This window comes from Rhamphochromis sp. 'chilingali' (genome assembly GCF_963969265.1).
Source record: "Rhamphochromis sp. 'chilingali' genome assembly, chromosome: 17".
In the NCBI taxonomy this organism is placed as follows: domain Eukaryota; kingdom Metazoa; phylum Chordata; class Actinopteri; order Cichliformes; family Cichlidae; genus Rhamphochromis; species Rhamphochromis sp. 'chilingali'.
In genome coordinates, this window is record NC_137944.1 from 35,007,720 (window position 1) to 35,029,636 (window position 21,917).

At 45.7% G+C, this 21,917-nt stretch overlaps 1 protein-coding gene across 1 annotated transcript in view; it reads right to left on the bottom strand.

Moving 5' to 3' along the window:
* Positions 1-21,917, bottom strand: part of LOC308385282 (tenascin-like) — a 48,776-nt gene that overhangs the window by 399 nt on the left and 26,460 nt on the right. Inside the window, exons 7-19 of the mRNA XM_080864123.1 lie at positions 15,872-16,025; positions 14,833-15,102; positions 8,540-8,662; positions 5,756-5,899; positions 3,750-3,869; positions 3,430-3,579; positions 3,214-3,356; positions 2,336-2,468; positions 2,104-2,255; positions 1,803-1,899; positions 1,406-1,561; positions 694-857; positions 1-531 (exon numbers count right to left, since the gene is read on the bottom strand). The exon at positions 1-531 is cut by the window's left edge and continues 399 nt beyond it. Of these exons, the coding sequence (XP_080720249.1) occupies positions 433-531; positions 694-857; positions 1,406-1,561; positions 1,803-1,899; positions 2,104-2,255; positions 2,336-2,468; positions 3,214-3,356; positions 3,430-3,579; positions 3,750-3,869; positions 5,756-5,899; positions 8,540-8,662; positions 14,833-15,102; positions 15,872-16,025 (1,905 nt within the window). The 3' untranslated portion in view covers positions 1-432. The remainder of the gene's footprint in view (positions 532-693; positions 858-1,405; positions 1,562-1,802; positions 1,900-2,103; positions 2,256-2,335; positions 2,469-3,213; positions 3,357-3,429; positions 3,580-3,749; positions 3,870-5,755; positions 5,900-8,539; positions 8,663-14,832; positions 15,103-15,871; positions 16,026-21,917) is intronic.

Below are 21,917 nucleotides of genomic sequence, written 5' to 3' on the forward strand. Positions count from 1 at the left end.
TGAGCCGAGCACTCACTGGTACCGGTAATCTTTCTAAGAGGGTTTTGAGTTGTTTTTTTTATCTTGTGTGACTTTTATTTGGTCTGAAAGCCACAGTCTGCTTTGGATCAGGAGTCACGAGGGCCTCTAGTTTGAGACTTCTGATCTCTCAGAGCATCTGCATGTGAAACCAGAACTGTCTAACTGGACCCAGCCGTGATATAATTTGTGTGAACTGAGCCTTTAAGTATGGAGGAAGACGCCCCGCTTTAAAATACTGGTGAAAAGGAGGAACCTGTACAATCTGCAGTAACATACTGATAACTGACTCTATACAAATCTTCTAACAGGAGCCCGAGCTCCCCGTTTCAATGTGTGCGTTCACACATGTAACACACTGAGCATGTGTGTTTAGCAGTTCATCATCATCATCATCATCAGCCTCTCTCTCGCTCATCCTCGGGACGGAGGCCGGAAGGCTGCCGGTCTCAGCTTCATCTCAGTGAACGGGACAGAAAAGTCTTTTCCTTTCCAGGCGGTCCAGATCACACCCTGAACACACACACACACACACGCACACACACGCACACACACGCACACACACGCGCGCACACACGCACACGTTTGTTTTTATACTTCAACCAGCTCCATTTCAAAGTTGTAGCAGGTCCTTGAAAATAAGTAAAATCCGTCCGAGCGACTCGATGACGTTACCTGGTGTTTGGTGTTGATGCCGTAGAGGCCGTTGAGGTTTGCCTCGTGGCAGTTCTTGTACCACCAGCCTCCTCGATAAGAGATGGCGCAGCGGGTGATGAAGGGCGCCAGGTCCCGGTCTTTGGTGGAAAAGATCCGGTGGTTGTGGTAACTGAGAGAGTCACCTGAAAGGATAGCACGGTAGGAAGTTTCCTTATTAACAAATATAATTTTATTTACTTAAATGATTCATTATCTCCGGATCCTTGAGCTTTATTTAGATGACTTAATTCAACTGTTTGTGAATTTTAGTCTTTGTGGAAATAAAACCTCAAACTCGTTTCCCACAACAAGAGAAAATAAGAAACTGTAACCAGGAAGTGCGATCGAAAAGGTTTGTGTTGGGCACAAGTGCAGTTGGCATGGACGTGCGTGAGAAGCAGCAGCCAGCTATGAGTCAGGCTGACCTCTGATGATACACGACCGTCCAGCAGGTTTCAGTCTGAAGTGTCCCAGACCAAGGAGGCCAGGAGTGCAGGCAGGGGCATGCTTTTAGGGGCCTTGCCCCCCCAGTCTGGACATTACAGTAGGACAGAGGTGACCTTGGTGTGATGGCTTTTTCTGACTGAATGAGACCCAGGCAGATCAGGATGTTCAGAGCAAACATCTGAACCTGAATCGAGCTCGGCGGTGCTGAAAACCTTTGATCACCTCTTCCAGGTTCCCGTGTTACCTGCGGTGCCGCTGTATCCTCCCACAGTCAGTTTGTAGTTCCTCTTGGCCACCTCGAACGTCGAGTACTGAGCGAACACCGACTCGTCGCCGTCTCGCAGGTCGACCCGCAGGCTCATCCTGCTCATCGCTGTGAGGTTGTGGATACTCGCGAGTCCTGAAGGGGCGAGTTTATCGGGTTTTATTACAGGAAACAAAATAAACAACAGAAAAATGAGAAAAGGCTGGGATGAGAATGTCTGTCATTCCAGTTAAACTGGCGCTGTGCTCAAATCTGCTGCTTTAACTGCACTCTGTGGAAGCTGCATCTGCCATCCGTGTTTCCAAATATGTTTCCTCACCACACGGAGCCTGGTCCTGTGCAGATTTGTACTCAGATATTAAAAAGCATCTCTCACCGAGCCAAAACTCTCCATTCACGTCCCCGAATCCTTCCACGTACTCGTTCCAGCGTCTGAAGAAATTCTCGGAGCCGTCCTTCCTCCGCTGGAAGACCTGCACACAGGAAGCCAAACACCCGAGACCTGCTCAGTGCAGGCGGCGCTGACACGAGGCTGCCTTTGAAAGCGAGCCGGTCTCCATCGAGTCCCATAAACGTGCTTTATAAATACTGCTGGACTATATTGGAAGTGTTTTATTAGTAATTAAATTAGGCAAACACACGTAAAGTAAAGATGACTCTGTGGTGTGAGTTTATACCGTCCAGCCGCCACCGTCTGTCTCCATGTCGCAGGAAACTGTCACTGGCGTCCCGTGTCTGCCTTGAGGGAAAATCTCTGCCTCGCCTGAAGTCACGATGCCGTTCAGCAGCTCCTGAGAGCAGTCAGTGGGGAACGGGTACCGCAGGGTTCCTGAGGAGGAGCAAGACGGAGGGTGAGGGTGGGAGGAAATCTCGAACAACAACAGCACTGACGAAGGCTCAAAGAAGTACCGGTGGTGAATTCTGTGGAGATGGCGGACGTGTACTGTCCTCCTCCTTCGGCCTGGAGCTGCAGCGTATACGTGGATCCAGGATGGAGTCCAGTCAGGTTGTACTGCGTTAACGAGCCGTCCACAATGACCTCCTGCCGCCGGTACAAACGGAAATCAGGCCTCACGAATGTCTGAGATACGCACGCTATTATAAACATCAGGTCAAAATAAACAGGAACGTCTCAGCCACGTTTTCCTTTGACGGTTGGTGAAAAACAACCATCAAATTCAACATCTGCTGATATTCACGAATAAATAAATAATAAAATGAGTCTGAGGTTCTCTTTAAGGTGGTCGCCATGTACACATCTGGACCTCTTTAAGTTTAAACTCTACAAGGAAGCTCAGTGTTCACACATCTGGGAGTTTTCCCAGGTGTTCACCAGCGTCTAGACTCCAGGGTCCTGCTAATCCCTATCACTGCTGCGATTCTGGAGTCTGCAATAACAATAACTCGTGTTTTCCTTCTAATGATTGATCTTTATATGACTCTGAAGATTCAGCAGTTCTTTGGCCATCGACACAATCGTCACTCCACACCTGTACAAGTGTAAGCAGTGTGAACGTCCACAGAGTGACCCAAAAGAAGCAGCTGTGCTGGAAACAGTCCAGATGTGCACACGGTGATGACAAGAGGACTCAGCAAATTTAACAAATATGTTATTCGATTTTCTTTGGTCCAAAGAGGCGATGCTAAGCCGGACGATTGTGTTCTCAGAAGTTAAAACACAGAAAAATCATAGGAGGAGGCGTAAAAAGAACATCAGCCTCACTTCCTGTCGTGACTTGAACTCGAGTCACTGACTAATCAGGAAATCATTTTTAAAACTTGCTCACCTTCATTTCTTTGTCTTTAGCCTGATAGCTCAGTCTGTAGTTACCAACGGGCTTTGATGGAGGTTTCCATGACAACGTGGCAGTGCGTGGAGTCACGTTGCTCGCCTGGAGGTCTTGCGGGCCTTCCCCAACTTTCCCCGAGCCTGGAGAGGAACACTGATGAGGTTCGTGTTTGTTCAGGTCACAAACCAAACTACAGACAAAGGTGGTGCTGACCGCCGGTGGTGGTGAAGCTGGTGGTGGCCGGCGAGCTCTCCCGGCTGCCCAGCTGGCTGGTTACAGTGACGGTGTAGGTGGTGGATCCCTCCAGGCCGCTGAGCTGCTGCTCGGCTGCGTTTCCGGACACCGTGACCTTCACCTCTGAACCTACACAAGCAAACTGCCTCATTCAAAACGATGATCAGACTGGACGCTTTAGTCAGACACGTAGGAGTAGCAACGAGGAGCCGTGGGTGAATTTAAGACACGCGAGAGAAACTGACATGATGCAGACATGATGAGTTTGCATTAACAGTGAGATGAGACAGCCTGCTCACCTGTGCCCGCGCCGTACACGATGGAATACTTATCAACGGCTGCCAGCGCTGGACGCCACAATAACAAGGCGGTGGAGTCGGTGACGTTTACGGCACGCAGGTGTGTCGGCGGGTCGGGCACTGAGAGACACATAAAGGTAATAATAGTTACGAAAAGAATCATGACCTCCCAAAACAACCTCCCATCATGACCTTTCTCCCATCATGACCTCCCATCATGACCTTTCTCCCATTACGACCTCCCATCATGACCTTTCTCCCATCTTGACCTCCCGCTCCACAATTATAACAGCAACATTTCAGCTATATCGGTTCAACTTGAAGTTTAGTGCAGTAAACATCACGGCCACAGTGAAGAAAGTAAAATGCCAGTTAACCAACTAACGATTAAAATAAATCTGTATTGTAATGCTGAAGTTTTTACTCTATATTCATGATTTAAAAGCCTAAAAGTAAAAGTGAAATGAATACTTCTATAATTCTCCTGAAGTTTCTCTCTCAGTTTTCCACTCCAGAGGACACACGCCCCAGTCTGATAATCACCAAATACATACAACAACAACAACAACAATCTTTATTTATAGAGCACATTTAAAAACCAACGGCATGCCAAAGTGCTTAACATAAAACAAATTAACACAAGTATAATCAAAGTCATAAAAACAAAAAATAAAAGTGTAAAATTATGTTCACAGGAAAAAGCCACCAATAGAAAAATATAACTATAGCACAATATAACTATGCCATCAAAACACAATGGCGATATGACATGCACAGCGGAAATAAAAGCATGATAGGAAAATTAATAGAATAAATCGCTGCAAACAAGGCCAGCATTTAACCGGTAGAAAAAGCAAGATTAAACAAATACGCTTTAAGCCGTGATTTAAAAGATTGAATAGAGTCAGACGCCCGGATGCCAATCGGAAGGTTGTTCCACAACTCTGGTGCAGCCAGGGCAAACGCTCGATCACCTCTAGACTTCAACCGAGATCTAGGCTGCACCAACAGTAACTGTGAGGATGATCTTAAAGCCCTAGCAGGAACATATGAGCTTAGGAGTTCCTTAAGATAGCTCGGTGCTGTGTTATTAGTGATTTTAAAAGTAAACAGCAGAATTTTAAATTGGATATTTCACAGGCAACCAGTGCAAATCAGCCAGGACGGGAGTAATGTGGGCAAACTTCCTAGTTTTGGTTAGAATGCGTGCAGCAGCATTTTGGACTGTCTGTAATCTGTGAAGGAGGGCAGAGCGGAGACCAAAATAGAGTGAATTGCAGTAATCCAGCCTCGAAGTTACAAAGGCATGGATGAGCTTTTCCAGGTCTTTATGCGGGATATACTGCCTGGCCTTAGAAATAAGGCGGAGTTGGTAAAAACTGGATCTAACAACAGCATACACTTGTTTATCAAGTTTAAAAGAGCTGTCAAGTAACACGCCCAGATTCCTAACAGTGTCGGAAAAGGAACTAGTGAGAAAACCAAAAGCATCACGAAGTTTGGCACGGAGAACGTTACTGCCAAAGACCACAATTTCAGTTTTCTTATCATTGAGGATAAGAGTATTTGCCAGGAGCCATTGCCTGACCTCACTGAAGTTTGTAGACTGATCACCAGTGAAATATGCAAAGATGAGAAAAAGCATCCAGTTTCCCCGTGAGACTCTGTGTTTAGGATGGGAATCATCTGAACTGCCTTCTCTGCTCTTTGAAATAACACAGACGACTGGAATAAATCCAGCACGAGTCTCCTCAGACGAAGCATAAAAACCGTGCAGCTCATTTCCAGGTCAGCACCTGCTGCAAACACTACCAAGCTACCAGTTCTCATATAGAAGCAAAAACATGTAAAATTAATTGTTTTTAGTTCTTCAGTGTAAAAAAAAGCACATAAAATTGAAAACATGAAACTGTTTAAAGAAACCATGTGTGGATTCAATTATGAACTTTTACAACAGTGTGTCATCTCAGGCTGAGATAAACAGTGAACAACAGCGCGTGACTCACGCGTCATGACAAAGTCTTTCACTGGATCGCTCTCGTCCAGTCCGAGGGTGGAGATGACGGTGACCTCGTAAGAAGAACCAGGTGAGAGCTTGGATAAACCCACGGTGGAGTCCTTTGAGTCCAGAGACACCGACACCGGCTCGCCTGCATGCACAAACACAGGATTAGTTATTTATTCATGTAATCCTAATAGACGTTTGCATGTAATAAAAAGTCATAAATTATTCAATATTTTTTATTTTCCATAAAGTCTTGCACCAAATCATCAGTCGCCTCAAAGTGCTTTAAATTATACGGCAAGGATCTAACAATCACACAGAGAAAACAATGTTATTGAACTGAACCAAACCTCTGATGGAACAGATGTCTTTACTCATCAGCTGTGACCTCGCTCCCTGATCTAGAAACTGGACATGACCTTTGCTTATGTCAGGGGTGGGCAATCTCAGTCCACGAGGGCCGGTGTCCTGCAGGTTTAGATCTCACCTTGGGTCAACACACCTGAATCACATGATTAGTTCGTTACCAGGCCTCTGGAGAACTTCAGGACATGTTGAGGAGCTAATTTAGCCACTTAAATCAGCTGTGCCCAGTAGCACTCACCCCCATCATCACTAAGTGCTTAGAGCAGCTGGTCCTAGCACACTTCAAATCCTGTCTCCCCCCCACCCTGGACCCCCACCAATTCGCATACCGCCGGAACAGGAGCACAGAGGATGCAGTCTCCATCGCACTGCACTCTGTCCTCTCACACCTGGACAACAACAACACCTACGCCAGAATGCTGTTTATAGACTTCAGTTCAGCGTTCAATACAATCCACCCCTCACAACTCATCAGGAAACTGACAGACCTGGGTATCAGTTCCCTCATCTGCAAATGGTTACTGGACTTCCTGACCAACCGGCCCCAACATGTCCGGCTGGATAACCACTGCTCATCTACCATCACAATGAACACCGGTGTACCACAAGGCTGTGTGATGAGCCCTTTCCTCTACTCCCTCTTCACCCACGACTGCAGACCTGCTGATGGTTCCAACACCATCATTAAGTTTGCAGATGACACCACGGTGATTGGCCTCATCAGTGACAACGATGAGGCCGCCTACAGGGAGGAGGTGGATCGTCTGGCTGAGTGGTGCGACAGAAACAACCTGCTGCTTAACACCGAGAAGACCAAGGAGCTCATCGTGGACTACAGGAGGAATGCTGACCCACATCCACCCATCCACATTAAGGGGACGGCTGTGGAGCGTGTGAGCAGCTTCAAGTTCCTGGGAGTCCACATCTCCGAGGATCTCACCTGGACGACCAACTGCTCCAAGCTGGTCAAGAAGGCTCACCAGCGCCTCTTCTTCTTGAGGACTCTGAGGAAGAACCACCTGTCCTCAGACATCCTGGTGAACTTCTATCGCTGCACCATCGAGAGCATCCTGACCAACTGTATAACAGTCTGGTACGGGAACTGCTCTGCCTCGGACCGGAAGGCGTTGCAGAGGGTCGTGAAAACTGCCCAGCGCATCGCCGGAGCACCACTTCCTGCCATAAAAGACATCTACAGGAAGCGGTGTCTGAAAAGGGCTGGGAAAATCATCAAAGACCCCAGTCACCCATCACATGGACTCTTCACCCTCCTGCCCTCTGGGAGGCGCCACAGGAGCCTCCGGACTAAGACCACCAGGTACCGGAACAGCTTCTTCCCCACAGCTGTCAGACTCCTGAACTCTGCCTCCTGACATCTGACCCACGTTAAACTCATGGACTGAACATACACACACCCACAATGGACAACTGTACCCTCAAACACAATAATAACATGGACTGAACCACCACTCACAACCACTAGCACTTTATATAGCCTCTGTAGAAACTATATCTCACTTATCTTAACTGCACTACTGTATAGCTCTGTGTAAACAATCATTCTGTACATTCGATAATTTTTAATCCTACAACTGTTTACAACTTGCATAGTTCCCATTTCTGTATAGCTGTATATCCCAGATTCTGTAAAGTTATTTATTTCATATTCTGTATAGTTTTTCATATTTATATCCTGTTCATAGCCTGTACATAGCTTGTACTCACTACAGCCTGTACATACTTATAGTTATAGAATATTCACAACATACTTCATACCGTGTACATTATAACATACCATAATAGACCCATTTCTGTAATATACTCACATATCTATATTATTGCTAATATATATTGTAATATATCTATATCACTAAAGCACTTCTGGATGGATGCAAACTGCATTTCGTTGCCCTGTACCTGTGCATGTGCAATGACAATAAAGTTGAATTCTATTCTATTCTATTCTATTCTCTGTCTGTCCTGACCCGACAGAAGGAGAGCGACCAGCAGATAACTGCGCAGGTGGAAGGCGGCCTGACCACCTACACCCAGACGGGCCTGGCGGCCGGTCAGGATTACAGAGTCGGCATCGTGGGAGAGATCGACGGCAGGAGAGGACACGAGAGCACCGCTGAATTCATGACACGTGAGGTTTTGTTTCCTTCTTTGTCAGAAACTCCTCTGCTTTTCTCTTCTTACTAAATCGAAGCCACAATGTGCAATGACAATAAAGTTGAATTCTATTCTATTCTATTCTATTCTATTCTATTCTATTCTATTCTATTCTGTGATGGATCAGGGACACATCTAAAACCTGCAGGGACACCGGCCCTCGAGGCCTGGAGTTGCCCACCCCTGGCTTACGTAAATATTCACTAGCCAATAAGAAATGAAGCACAATAGGAATCCAGGCTCTCACCATCCTCTGCATGGGTATATGTGACTTTGAAACCGCTGACGGGACTCTTTGGTTTGGTCCACGACACCGTCACAGAGTTTTCCGTCACCTTACTGAAGACTATGTTAGAGGGAGGCTCGGGTCCTAGAGGGCAGATCGAATATAACGAGAGAGGGGGGGTAAACGAAAGGCAGGAAGGGAAGTGGAGGGAAAAACATCAATAAAAGACAAAAACAAGCAGCAGAAATACAAAAATTCCACAAAGAGAAAGAAAAAATAATAACTGGGTTTGTGAAAAACACTGAAGTAGAGTGAAAAGAGTCAGGAGTGAAAACAGTGTGCACAGTATTATTTATTCATCCACACATTTGCTATTAGTGCTTCAATGGGTTTCTGTGTATATATGTACAATGCAAACATATATACAGTATACAAATCATATACAGACATATAAAGTAACAATTAAATGCAGATGGCTCCTGGGCAAAGGAGGGAGTGACGACATTTTAACACAGTAGTTAGCTGCTCGGTCTCACCTGAAAATAAAAGGCATGGCAGGAATAAAGGACGTTAAAACAAAGGAAGATAAAGAGACCACTTGACAAGATTATTCAGAGTGAATGAACACAAACACATTAAGATATTAATCTAACTGTTTAGAGCTGGAAGTGAGAACCAGGAAACGATCGGGAGAAGTTAAGATAATTTTCCAAAACTCAGAAGGACTCGGTATCACTCAATAAATGATATTTGTTTTATTTTTTGCACGACTTAAGCTGTATATTACAAAAGAGAATTAGACTATTCTTTGTATTAAAATCTATGCTGTACTGTATAATACTGATAGTACGCATCAGTACTGTACAGCGCTGATTTACCTTAAAATGTTCACATTTACAGATTTACTAATTGATTTACTTTTTCGTTTTTAAATGCGAAAAGTTAAAACAGACCGAAAGTAGAGAGACCAGCCGTGGTCTTACCCTGGTTTGGGAGAGAGGTGAAGAGGTGTCAGTGAAGATGGCTGTTAGCTTACCCTGAGTGAGAAAAAACCAGAGTAGCAGTGAATGAAGAGAGTTACGTTGTTACTGATGTCTTTGATGTCAACTTAGTTGATCAACTAGTTTGTATCAACAGTGCATCTGAGTGGAGTTCCCCTAGGCTCAATCCTGGGTCCTCTTCTGTTAATCATGCCCAACAGAGTTGGAATGCTGTTTGGTTTCTTGTACATAAAATCTTCCCTAATGTTTGTACAAAGAGAAAAAAACAAAGATTCTCCCTCTTTTTTTGTTTTTTGTAAAGAATTGGTAAATTTTCTGCATGTGGCAGTCTGGTAAGTTCTGCAGGTTGTTTGTTAACCAAGTTAGGCCAGTACAAACTAAGAAGACTATCTGGCAAACAGCTTTGTAAACCCACATCTGAGGGTTGACATCAAATAACTGGATGTGTCTTTTATGGTGGAGAGGGTGTTGATCTTTATAATGTCATGAATATGAGTATTTGTCATATTCACGAGAGCTGAAGAATGACTGCACAAATATAATATGAACAGAAAACACAAGTTCATGAGAGTTTTTTCAAAATCAGTATGTGTTAATAAGAAAGTGAGTTATACTGAACCACTGTTTGAATGACAAACACAAAGTGATGAATGTGGAACTGTAAATCACAAGCTTACAGTCTTCAAGAGCGCCACAGCATCCGAGCTCTTGAAACCACGATGGAGGAAGCATTTAGTGGGTAAGCACACATTTCTAGTCACATTTAAGACGAGTGATTATTAGTTATTAGCACTTGAATGAACAGTCTTCTGAATGATCCAAGACTGACGCGGGTACAAGATCAAAAAGAAAGAATCGAGCCGTCTGAACGAGACTTGACAACACTGACAGTAATTTTGAAGCTTTGCACTGTAGAAATTCATCTTTTCTACTGTTACAATAGCTTGTACCTGTACTGATGACAAGCTTGTGCAGTCTTGACAGAACGCCAGGGCCCTTTCCCAGTAAGGTCAAGGTGTACTCGGGCTGTGGGGGCAGATCCTCAAACCGGAAGGACCGAGCTGAACCAGGAAGGACTTTTTTGAAGGTTTTTTCATTTTCTGTTGGTTTTACTATTGTTTTGCTTTGGATTTTTGGGGCATGAGTTACAAGGCTTCCAGGCACTCTGTTCTCATCGTCACTACCTACATTTTGGGAAATGGTGTCCCTGTTAGGCGTGTGATTCGTCTTCTCTTCTTCCCTGCCTCCCTCTTTGCCAGAATCGTGGTAGTCATGCTCTTTTTCTTTTGGCTCTGTGTCCTCCTCTTTTCCGTCTTTTCTCGTCACAACAAAGTTTTTGTACTTGCCTTCAGGTGAGTCCCATATCAATGTGACTCCATCAGTGGTCTGGTTTATGACTTCCACAAAGTCCAAAGGTTCCCTTAAGACTCCAGACGAAGAAAGATCTGACGTAGGATTTGTCTGCTTAGTTTTACTTTCAAATGTTTGTGGGTTCTCACTCTTTTGGCTACCCCCGGTGTAGTGTCTAATGTGGGTGGGATGCTGTGCTGGAACAGTTTTTGCTGCTGGTTGTCTTATTGGAAATGTGACTGAGCTGGAGGGTCTTGAATTTGGGAAATGTTGTTTTGTTGGTCTGCCTTGAATTCCAGTCCCATTGCTTTTGCCAGGATTTCCGCTGTCATTTATTTCTTGCAGCTTTGAATCAGTACTGCTAATATCTTCTTCTCTCCCCACAGCTCTGTCTCCAGTTCCTAGATTCTCAGTCTGTGATCGGACATTGGTTTGACCATCTATCTGGTCAGCTGCAGTATCTTGATCTCCTTCTCTAATTGGAATTTGATGCATAGGGTGTTGGACATTCTGGCGAGTTAATATGCTTCCCAGTTGGCCAGTTTGATTTCCAGTGCTGCCTGCATTTACCTCTTTGTTTGGGAAATACTTGTGAGGAGGATAGTTATACGGACGTTGAGGTATTCTTTGGGTTCCGTTTTTTAAACGTCTTTCATATAGTTGGCGAGAGATATAGCCCAGTTTGGTATTTTGGCGATGGAAGGAAGACATTCCTCTTCCTCTGAGTGTCCGATTAAACTCAGTGGCTGAACTTGTGGAGGAGATTCTTGTCCCAAGTCCACCATCATCTGCATCTCTCACAGGCCCTTTGGAAAGAGAAGGGGCTGACGTAGCTGTTAACTCATTGGAAACCACCTGCTCTTTGCGTGGCTCTGTTTCACGGTTCAAAGGTCCAATACGACGAGTTTGATTCTGAAAAGGTCCCCCTTTTAGAAAACGGCAATTCTTGAATGGAGGACAGCGATTTGCTATCCTTTGTCTTTCTATCTGCACATTTTTTTGGTTTTGCTCGACTCCAGATAAGTCAGGTGTACCTGTCCCATTTTTTAACCCAGTTGTATCCTTCACTGGTACACTTGCCTTAACAGAGGATGATTCCTCAGAAGCAGATATAGATGGTAAAGACAACAGTTCGCTCGTCGGCCGATGTTTGTTCTCTGCTGTCATTTCAGGACTAAGGTTCATACGATGGGAGGGGAGACGGAATCTAGAATTTATATGGGTTTTGTTCTGAAAAGGTCCAAACTTTGCGTATGGACGGCGTCTGATTCCATATTTAGGAGTGTTCATTTGAGGTACCCCACCTTCTGGTGGTGGTTTTCTATCTGTGGGTGGTGCAGGCGCAGAGCTACTTCTGCTGCTTTCACTTAGCTCATTGCTTGAATGTGAATCAAATTTATCAGATCTGGAAGGGGATGATGATGTTGTTGGAAGGGACAATGATGTGGATGGAGGTGGTGACAGTAAAGATGAAGGTGATGATGGAATTAAAGACATTTGCGAGGACGATGAACCTGCCGTTGATCCATCGGAACCAGGTGAAGGTGGGGATGGTGAGGATAAAGGTGATGGTGGTGCAGCTGGAGAGTGTGATGTCCTTGAGGCTGATGAATGCGATGATGATTGTGACTCTGAGGATGTTGAAGAGGATGAGAGCGATGGCAGTGGCTTCAGTCCTCTCAAAATCTGTTTCCCAATTATGTCTGCATTGACTGAGAGGTTTGATGATTTTGACAGGTGAACAGAAAATGTTGAGATGTTCATACTATCAAAAGTGTCTTTCAAAAGTTTATGTAAAGGATCTGGTTTATAATCAAGGTCTGGCTCTGCAGAAGGCGGTGAACCCAGGTCTGGACTTTTCTCTACCATGCCAGCATGCTCAGCCCCCCTACACCCATTGCCTCTATCTTTTAAGGGGAGTCTCGAATGTGTCACTTTGATTTTATTTAGACATTTCTTCTCTTGGCTTTGAACGGTCCCACTTGGTTCTGGAGAAACGAGACCAGTGTCATTTCCATGGCCTGCAATGCCAACTTGCGGTGGCCCTTTTAAGTCAGCAGCAGCCGCTGATTCCTCTGAGCTACTTTGGATCTTTGTTTCTGAATCTGTTCCAGGCAGCATAGCTTTATTTTTATCAACTCTGTCAGAGCTGGATGCCTCTATACTTGGGTCTGACACAGACTGTCTGATGATGGGGACACCTGGTTTAAGGTTTTTACTCTCCAAGACTTTTTTAAAAGGTCTCCTTCTGGGCACAACTCTTGTTGCATTGAAATGCGGTTGCTTCCTTGGCAATATGGACTTTCCGATGGGTTTGGGGCTGGTGCCATTTATTGAAAACATTTTATTGACCAGAGGTTTAGTTCTGGCAATTATTATAGGAGTTGAGGAGTCTTTGTCCTTGCTCACATCTTCTGTCTTCTCACGCTGGTCAAATATTTGTCCCTCGGCTGATGGGTTCAAGTCTTGGTGTATGCTGCTAACATCTTGGTTAGGTGCTAGGGAGGCCTGGGTAGTCAAAGTGGACTCTTTGGAAATATATGGAGGGGAAGCTGCCGTGGGAAATCTTGGTAATATCGTTCCTAAGGATGTAAAGGCAGTGAGTATTTGGATTAAGTGTTAAGATCATCATAATATGCCCTTAATACCGAAGAAGTCACACCTAACAAAGAAAGAAAAGCAGGGTTGTTAATCATTATTGTTCCTTTAAGGAAACCTGATTTACAACAGTTTGCCAGCCCGAGCAAACCATAACTCAGGTCAGCAGCATCCACGTTCAACCTGCAAGGAGAATATCATAATGTCATTATTGTTTTCCTCGGACAAACCTGTTCGTATCACTGTTGAGAAAGAAACATAACGACTGAGGTTAGAGGCAGATAAAAGTACGTTTTCTTCTTGAGGGTCGGGGGAGGACATCGACTAACGTGTTGTATATGACGTAATTCATTGAATGATGAGGTGTCGGGACACAAAGGCTCACTTAGCCGAACAAAAGCTGTTATGGCCCGAGCATAGCCTGGAAAAGAAATCTTTGAACAACAACGACCTGGATTCCTTCCTTTTATTTCTCTCTCTTATCAAATTTCTAACTTTTTACTCAGCAGTGAGTCATTTCAGACTAACTTTGGGGTGATAACTAACCAGAGGCTCTTATTAAAGCCAGACGTAACAAGTCCTGCTGTGAAGCCTCAAGGTGAGGATTTTATCTTGGGTTTTTGTGAACATACAGCACAACAGAAACGGTGAACACTCGTATGGATGCACAGAGTCATACGTGGTCATGCATGTTCTGCTTTAGCTTGTTTTTTGACTGTAAAGTTGCAAACATCATACTGCACTTTATTAAATTAATCAATCAGGCCAAAGCATCATTTTCTGAGACTTTAACCGGACTTATTTTTCTTAAACTATAGGAGAATCCTCCGTCTGTCCTTTAGAAAGCTGTGAGGTAGCTCTGCATTTACTGTTCAGACCAGAAACGTTATATACACTTCATAGTTCTAACTAACATTGTTGACCACAAATTTCATATAAAATGCTTAACAAGCAGTAACCTTCAGTTCCTCTAACATCCATGTGAACTGGACCTCTCGACTGCTGTTGGAGACTCGTGGAGCATTTTTAATGCAATTATCTGATAAATATCTTTGGCTTACTGTCAAACTGTACTAAACACTGGAATTGCTATTAAATGTAGTAGTCGACCAGCCAAGAATTTAATTCCTTTTACGTTATTTTTTAGCTCCTTAGCACTAATTAGCAAGTATCTGACAGTTTATGGATGCAGCTTACAAACAAAGCTAGTGAGCATTAGCTAAATATGATTTAAATGAGGTCACTTCTGACATATAAAGTTGAGGCTATCTCCATTATCTACATACAGTCAATGGCGTGAGCTAAGAAAAATGATTTCCAGGACGTTAACCTGAGTGGAAGCAAGCTGTGATTGGCTCTACTCACCGGGGACTACCTGGGTGGTCTCTGGAGCGCTCCTGCTCGTGTCTTTCTCTGCCACGAGCAGGATGTCATACAAACGCCCGGCCTCCAGCCGCTGGATCTGTGCGGAGTTCTGGTCAGCTGGGATGGTCATTTCTTGACTCCTCTCCGCTCCATCATTTGGCGTTACGGTGAGACGGTACCTGTCAATCTCCCCCACTGTCGGCTCCCATTGGACTACCGCAGACGTGGACGACATCTTGACAACTCTGAGGTTGGTGGGACCAGAAATGACTGAAGGTGAAGAAAACAGAGAAGAAAGTCCAGCACACGCCAGGTGAATGTTTTCTTCCAGGTAACATGAAGCCGTCTACCTGTTCCTGTTTACCCCCCTGACTTGGATCGATACACTTCCACTCGGTTTTTGCCTTTTCTAAACTCCTGCAGACTGAATCGTCCTCTTCATCGCCAGCCACCGGGCAGCTTCTCTGCAGCTGCCACAGATTACATCTCCCACAGGAAGGGCAGCGAGAGTGAAATGTTTAAGCTCCCGCTGCCAGTTTGGTGATTTGAGCTGCTCTCAAGTGCCAGTATGCTAGTCAGAGGCTCCTTTCTCTAACTTCAGGCTCTTTCATAAAGCAGGACCAGCGCACAGTTACTTTCTGGTTCAGGTATCAGAGTTGAAGAACATGCCTTTTGTCAGGACATCTGCACACAGTGTGTATTTGGGGAATACTTGGTGTTCTCAGAATGGTTACAACACAAAACTTGACGTGATAAAACGTAGCTACACCCATCACACCTCCTAAACACCATCACGGTATAACTCCTGTAAACCAGCCAAAGAACTAACACTATTAAGGAGGATAATTCAGTGCAGAGTGACTAAGATGTACACAAGTTATTCAAAGTCAGTGTAGTCTGTATGACTTTCCTCATTTTTAATGGTTATCTAAGTGTTAAAATCATTTCCATCTGCGGAGGGTGGAAGCGATTGTGGCTTCGATTTAGTAAGAAGAGAAAAGCAGAGGAGTTTCTGACAAAGAAGGAAACAAAACCTCACGTGTCATGAATTCAGCGGTGCTCTCGTGTCCTCTCCTGCCGTCGATCTCTCCCACGATGCCGACTCTGTAATCCTGACCGGCCGCCAGGCCCGTCTGGGTGTAGGTGGTCAGGCCGCCTTCCACCTGCGCAGTTATCTGCTGGTCGCTCTCCTTCTGTCGGGTCAGGACAGACAGAGAATAGAATAGAATAGAATAGAATTCAACTTTATTGTCATTGCACATGCACAGGTACAGGGCAACGAAATGCAGTTTGCATCCATCCAGAAGTGCTTTAGTGATATAGATATATTACAATATATATTAGCAATAATATAGATATGTGAGTATATTACAGAAATGGGTCTATTATGGTATGTTATAATGTACACGGTATGAAGTATGTTGTGAATATTCTATAACTATAAGTATGTACAGGCTGTAGTGAGTACAAGCTATGAACAGGCTATGAACAGGATATAAATATGAAAAACTATACAGAATATGAAATAAATAACTTTACAGAATCTGAGATATACAGTTATACAGAAATGGGAACTATGCAAGTTGTAAACAGTTGTAGGATTAAAAATTATCGAATGTACAGAATGATTATTTACACAGAGCTATACAGTAGTGCAGTTAAGATAAGTGAGGGTGTAGATAGTTTCTACAGAGGCTATATAAAGTGCTGGTGGTTGTGAGTGGTGGTTCAGTCCATGTTATTATTGTGTGTTTGAGGGTACAGTTGTCCATTGTGGGTGTGTGTATGTTCAGTCCATGAGTTTAACGTGGGTCAGATGTCAGGAGGCAGAGTTCAGGAGTCTGACAGCTGTGGGGAAGAAGCTGTTCCGGTACCTGGTGGTCTTAGTCCGGAGGCTCCTGTGGCGCCTCCCAGAGGGCAGGAGGGTGAAGAGTCCATGTGATGGGTGACTGGGGTCTTTGATGATTTTCCCAGCCCTTTTCAGACACCGCTTCCTGTAGATGTCTTTTATGGCAGGAAGTGGTGCTCCGGCGATGCGCTGGGCAGTTTTCACGACCCTCTGCAACGCCTTCCGGTCCGAGGCAGAGCAGTTCCCGTACCAGACTGTTATACAGTTGGTCAGGATGCTCTCGATGGTGCAGCGATAGAAGTTCACCAGGATGTCTGAGGACAGGTGGTTCTTCCTCAGAGTCCTCAAGAAGAAGAGGCACTGGTGAGCCTTCTTGACCAGCTTGGAGCAGTTGGTCGTCCAGGTGAGATCCTCGGAGATGTGGACTCCCAGGAACTTGAAGCTGCTCACACGCTCCACAGCCGTCCCCTTAATGTGGATGGGTGGATGTGGGTCAGCATTCCTCCTGTAGTCCACGATGAGCTCCTTGGTCTTCTCGGTGTTAAGCAGCAGGTTGTTTGTGTCGCACCACTCAGCCAGACGATCCACCTCCTCCCTGTAGGCGGCCTCATCGTTGTCACTGATGAGGCCAATCACCGTGGTGTCATCTGCAAACTTAATGATGGTGTTGGAACCATCAGCCGGTCTGCAGTCGTGGGTGAAGAGGGAGTAGAGGAAAGGGCTCATCACACAGCCTTGTGGTACACCGGTGTTCATTGTGATGGTAGATGAGCAGCGGTTATCCAGCCGGACATGTTGGGGCCGGTTGGTCAGGAAGTCCAGTAACCATTTGCAGATGAGGGAACTGATGCCCAGGTCTGTCAGTTTCCTGATGAGTTGTGAGGGGTGGATTGTATTGAACGCTGAACTGAAGTCTATAAACAGCATTCTGGCGTAGGTGTTGTTGTTGTCCAGGTGTGAGAGGACAGAGTGCATTGCGATGGAGACTGCATCCTCTGTGCTCCTGTTCCGGCGGTATGCGAATTGGTGGGGGTCCAGGGTGGGGGGGAGACAGGATTTGAAGTGTGCTAGGACCAGCTGCTCTAAGCACTTAGTGATGATGGGGGTGAGTGCTACTGGGCGGTAATCATTGAGGCAAGATGGGTTGGAGTTTTTGGGTATCGGGACGATGGAGGTGGATTTGAAGCAGGCCGGTACCACAGCGTGGGCCAAGGACAGATTGAATATGTCTGTGAGCACTCCTGCAAGCTCCCCAGAACACGCTCTGAGAACACGCCCGGGGATGCCATCAGGGCCTGCAGCCTTGTGGACATTGATCCTGCTCAGCACCGCTCCTACATCGGTGGGGGAGAGAGTCATAGGTTGGTGGTCTGGCGTCATGTCTGCTTTGGTTGTGGTTGTGGGGTTCCCTCGCTCAAAACGAGCATAAAAGTTGTTGAGCTCGTTGAGGAAGGAGACATCAGAGGATGCGGGGGAGGGTTTGGTGGTCCTGTAGTCTGTAATGGTCTGGAGTCCTTGCCACATGCGTCGGGGGTTGGAGTTGGAGAAGTGTTCTTCTACCTTCTTTTTGTAATGGTGTTTGGCTTTTTTGATGCCCTTCTTTAGATTAGCCCTGGCTGTACTGTAGGCGTGTGCATCTCCTGACCTAAAGGCAGTGTTGCGGGCCTTCAGGAGGAGACGAACATCCCGGTTCATCCAAGGCTTCTGGTTGGGGTACATGGTGATCCGTTTCTGGGTGGTGACACTGTCTGTCAGAACTTCCACAGACACGCTGTCAGATGCTTCAGGTGTTCATCTGTCATCCCCGTCTTCCTGCAGACACAAAGCTTTGCATCATAAGATGGATTCTGGGCATCTCCAGCCTTTGAAATCGTTGTTGTATTTGATCAAGTTAGTGTCGTATCACTCGTCAGAGGTCTGCTGCACATGGAAGGCAGGGAGGTACCCGAAAAGACCCAAACAATGCAAGTGGAAATAATCTTCTTTTGAAAATAGTGGCCTGACTGAAGCAAGGTCAGCATGACAACAAAGGCACAAAAGAACCACGATGCTGTGTTTCAGTTATTGCTGTAGGTGGACGCCGTGCGGCATCTGGCCCACGTAACATTTGGCTGTAACTGAACCCAACGTGGCTTAAGCTATTGGAGTGATGATGATGATGATGATGGTGAGAGAGAGCCTGAGTGGAAACACCACTCTGTCTGTGGGGCTTCCACAATCAAACTTTACTGAAGCAAATGAGAAACAATCAGGAAGCAAATCAGTGACATCGCCGCACGTCTGGAAACGGCTGTTTCTGGTTTGTGCAGCATGTCAGGCTCATTCAGGGGAAACTAACCCTGAGGTTAAACCCTAACCTAAACTAGTGGGAGGACACAACGTAAAGTCTCTGATGTACGAAAAACACAGAAGGAAACACATCGCTTTGATCAGCGGCGTCCGTCACCTGGGGACATATCTGCCCCTCCCACTCGTGTGCAACCTTATCATAGTAGGAAAATGAGGTTTATGATTTGGAGTTACAGGAAATGAAGGAATTCAAAGAGATTCATGAATATTTCCTCTCTGAGGGTCGTTTCTCATCCAACCGTCTCTGATTTGATGTGTGCGAGTGCACAGGAGCTGCTTTTCTTCAGGTTTGTTGTTGTTTGTTGTTGTTTGTATTGTTTTCATGTGTTTGTAACTCTGTCCTGAATGTTGTTGATAAACCCTGTGACAGACCTGCCCCGCCTCTCGCCCTGTGCTGGGCAGCGACTGAATGAACCTGCAGAGTCAGCGTGAGGCCTGGACTTCATTCATGAAAGTCAGACCATAGATCATAACATTAACACCATGTTGTCGTAAATACGAGTTGTAACTGGGGGCAGATAAAGTTCCTGCTTCTGCTTCACCTTCTTGGCTGAAGCTCGTCTAACAAAGACGCCTCAGTCTCAGCGGCTGCAGGATTTCAGACGACCCTTTGAAAACCTTTAGGTGACGTCAGCGCAGTGATAAGAAATGCATCAGTCCACAGCTCAGAGGGAAAATACCCCAATTAAGACGTCATTCCCATAATTTCCGTCTTTCATCTTTTCTAATTCAGGCTCTTAAGAGAGAATCGAGTCTCTTTGTGTGTCGGAGCCTCAAACTGCCCTCCAATTAAAGGCTGCTGCACTTTTAATGCCTGGATACTGTGTTGTAAAGTAAATGGACCACAGCTGGTTGCCATGCTGGTCTCTATGGTGACTTCCTGGCGACGGAGCTCCAGAGGTCATTCTGGATCTGCGTCCTCGATCCAAACACGACATCATTAACATGGAGGCTCCAACAAGTTCACGGTACGCCTAAAACCAGGCCGAGGCTGCGTGGCGTCGCCACGGTGACTAAACCAGCCGCACAGCGACTCTGCTTCTTTACGATTTCATGGTTTTCTCCGATATAAAAATACATCTTTGCGCCGTCCTCTTCTCCGCCTGGGTGTGTCGACGAAGCCTGGACTTTGTTCCCGTTTAAGTCCCAGAATAAGAAAAACCTCAGCATCGGTCAGGAAGCAGAATCAGCAGGTCAAGCGAGCTCGTGTTAAACCCTGTGCGGCTTTTTTAAAGTAACCGTCAGAAATATTTTCCTCATATATTAAAACGTTCTTCCAGGCAGGAAGTTCAGCCTGGTGGATCAGCTGATTTGAGTGTGAACAGCGTGTTTATGTTTTCTACTCTAAAAACAATCCTTGTTTCTATTTTTCTAACATGTTTGATAAAGTAAAACTGCTCTCATGAAGTCACACATGTCTGCACTGACACACACACACACACACACACACACACACACACACACACACACACACACACACACACACACACACACACACACACACACACACACTCTCTGGAGCTGTGGGCTGGGGAGTTCCTGTGAAACTGAGTGACCTGCTTGAACTGATTTATTCAGTTTCAGTTTCTATGATTCATCCACAGAAACCTAAAACACCAGAAGCTGCATTTTGGCTCTAGTTGAACTTCATGCAGATAAGCAGTCAGAGATCCCAGCTGGGCAGCGCTGCTGGTTGTATTGGTGACTGACTCATACTTCCCTTGGACGTGAGGTCACTTGGTCGTCTTGGACTCACAGACTGTTTTATCCGCACAAACGACATAAAAGACACCGTTAAAGCTTCAAGCCCACATTCAGTAAATATGAGTTTGCTTTATTTACTGAGTATGTCTCATATCGAAACTGTAAAAAACACGTTGAGCGACGAGTTAAAGGGGGAACTTGAAGCTTTGCACCCCGGCCTGGATTCGTGTCCATCTTCAGCACTAACACTGGTTGGTTAGCTCGGTGCGAGCTGCAGGATTTTCCTCGAGGCTGTTCAGATTTGTTTTGCTGCCACAGAGGAAATCAGTGACTGAAAATGAGTTTATGAAGTCAGAAATGAAGCAAGGAGAAAATCCAGACTGAGGAGTGACGTCTGTCTGACGCTCTGGAAATGCTGTCAGAGACGATGGTTCAGCCTGAATGTGGAGGCTACACCGCCTGACGGCGTGCAAGCAGAAACTACACCACGGATGAGTCCTTGGATCCGGAGCGGATCTGGATTAAGCTGCCGTGTTTTCGTGAGAACTTTGACAACTTTAATAACATCACATTTTCTTGGAAGGAGCCGCCGCCCGCAGTGTGCAGAGGAAGCGTTTCCTCGTTCTCAGGCACGCAGCGACCGACTCGCCTGCGGTCACGAAACAGTCTTCATCAACCTAAAGATCAGTGAAAGCTAACGCCGCTGCTCGCTGACTTTCAAATCTGGTAAAATTCAGTGACTCTGAATGATCGGAGAGGCGGGATTCAGACGTGGTGTTTGTCCCAAACAAAGGGCCCTGGCTCCGCTCTTTGACCTGCACTTGCACCCGTATGACCGTTTAGTCACTTCTCTGTTTAGAGACGAGCTTTGGGACCACGCTTCCTTGCAAACATCACTCCAGACTTCATGCATCATCAAAGCCTCCCACTCAGCAGCGTGCTTTCAGTTTTCATTTCTTCCTACTGCAGAAACGGTTCCAGAGAAAGCAGCGCTGAGACGTCCACATCGCTGCTGCTGTTTCTGTGCGTTTAACTGGAAACAATAATGAAACCAGCAGCCGTCAGACTGACACTGATCTCTGTTTCCTGATGTTCTCGCTGCTGCTTGTTGTGACACGCCGTTATTTGCGTGACGTTTATCTCGTGTTTATCCGTCTGGTGAACGGCCGCTGACGGATGTCGT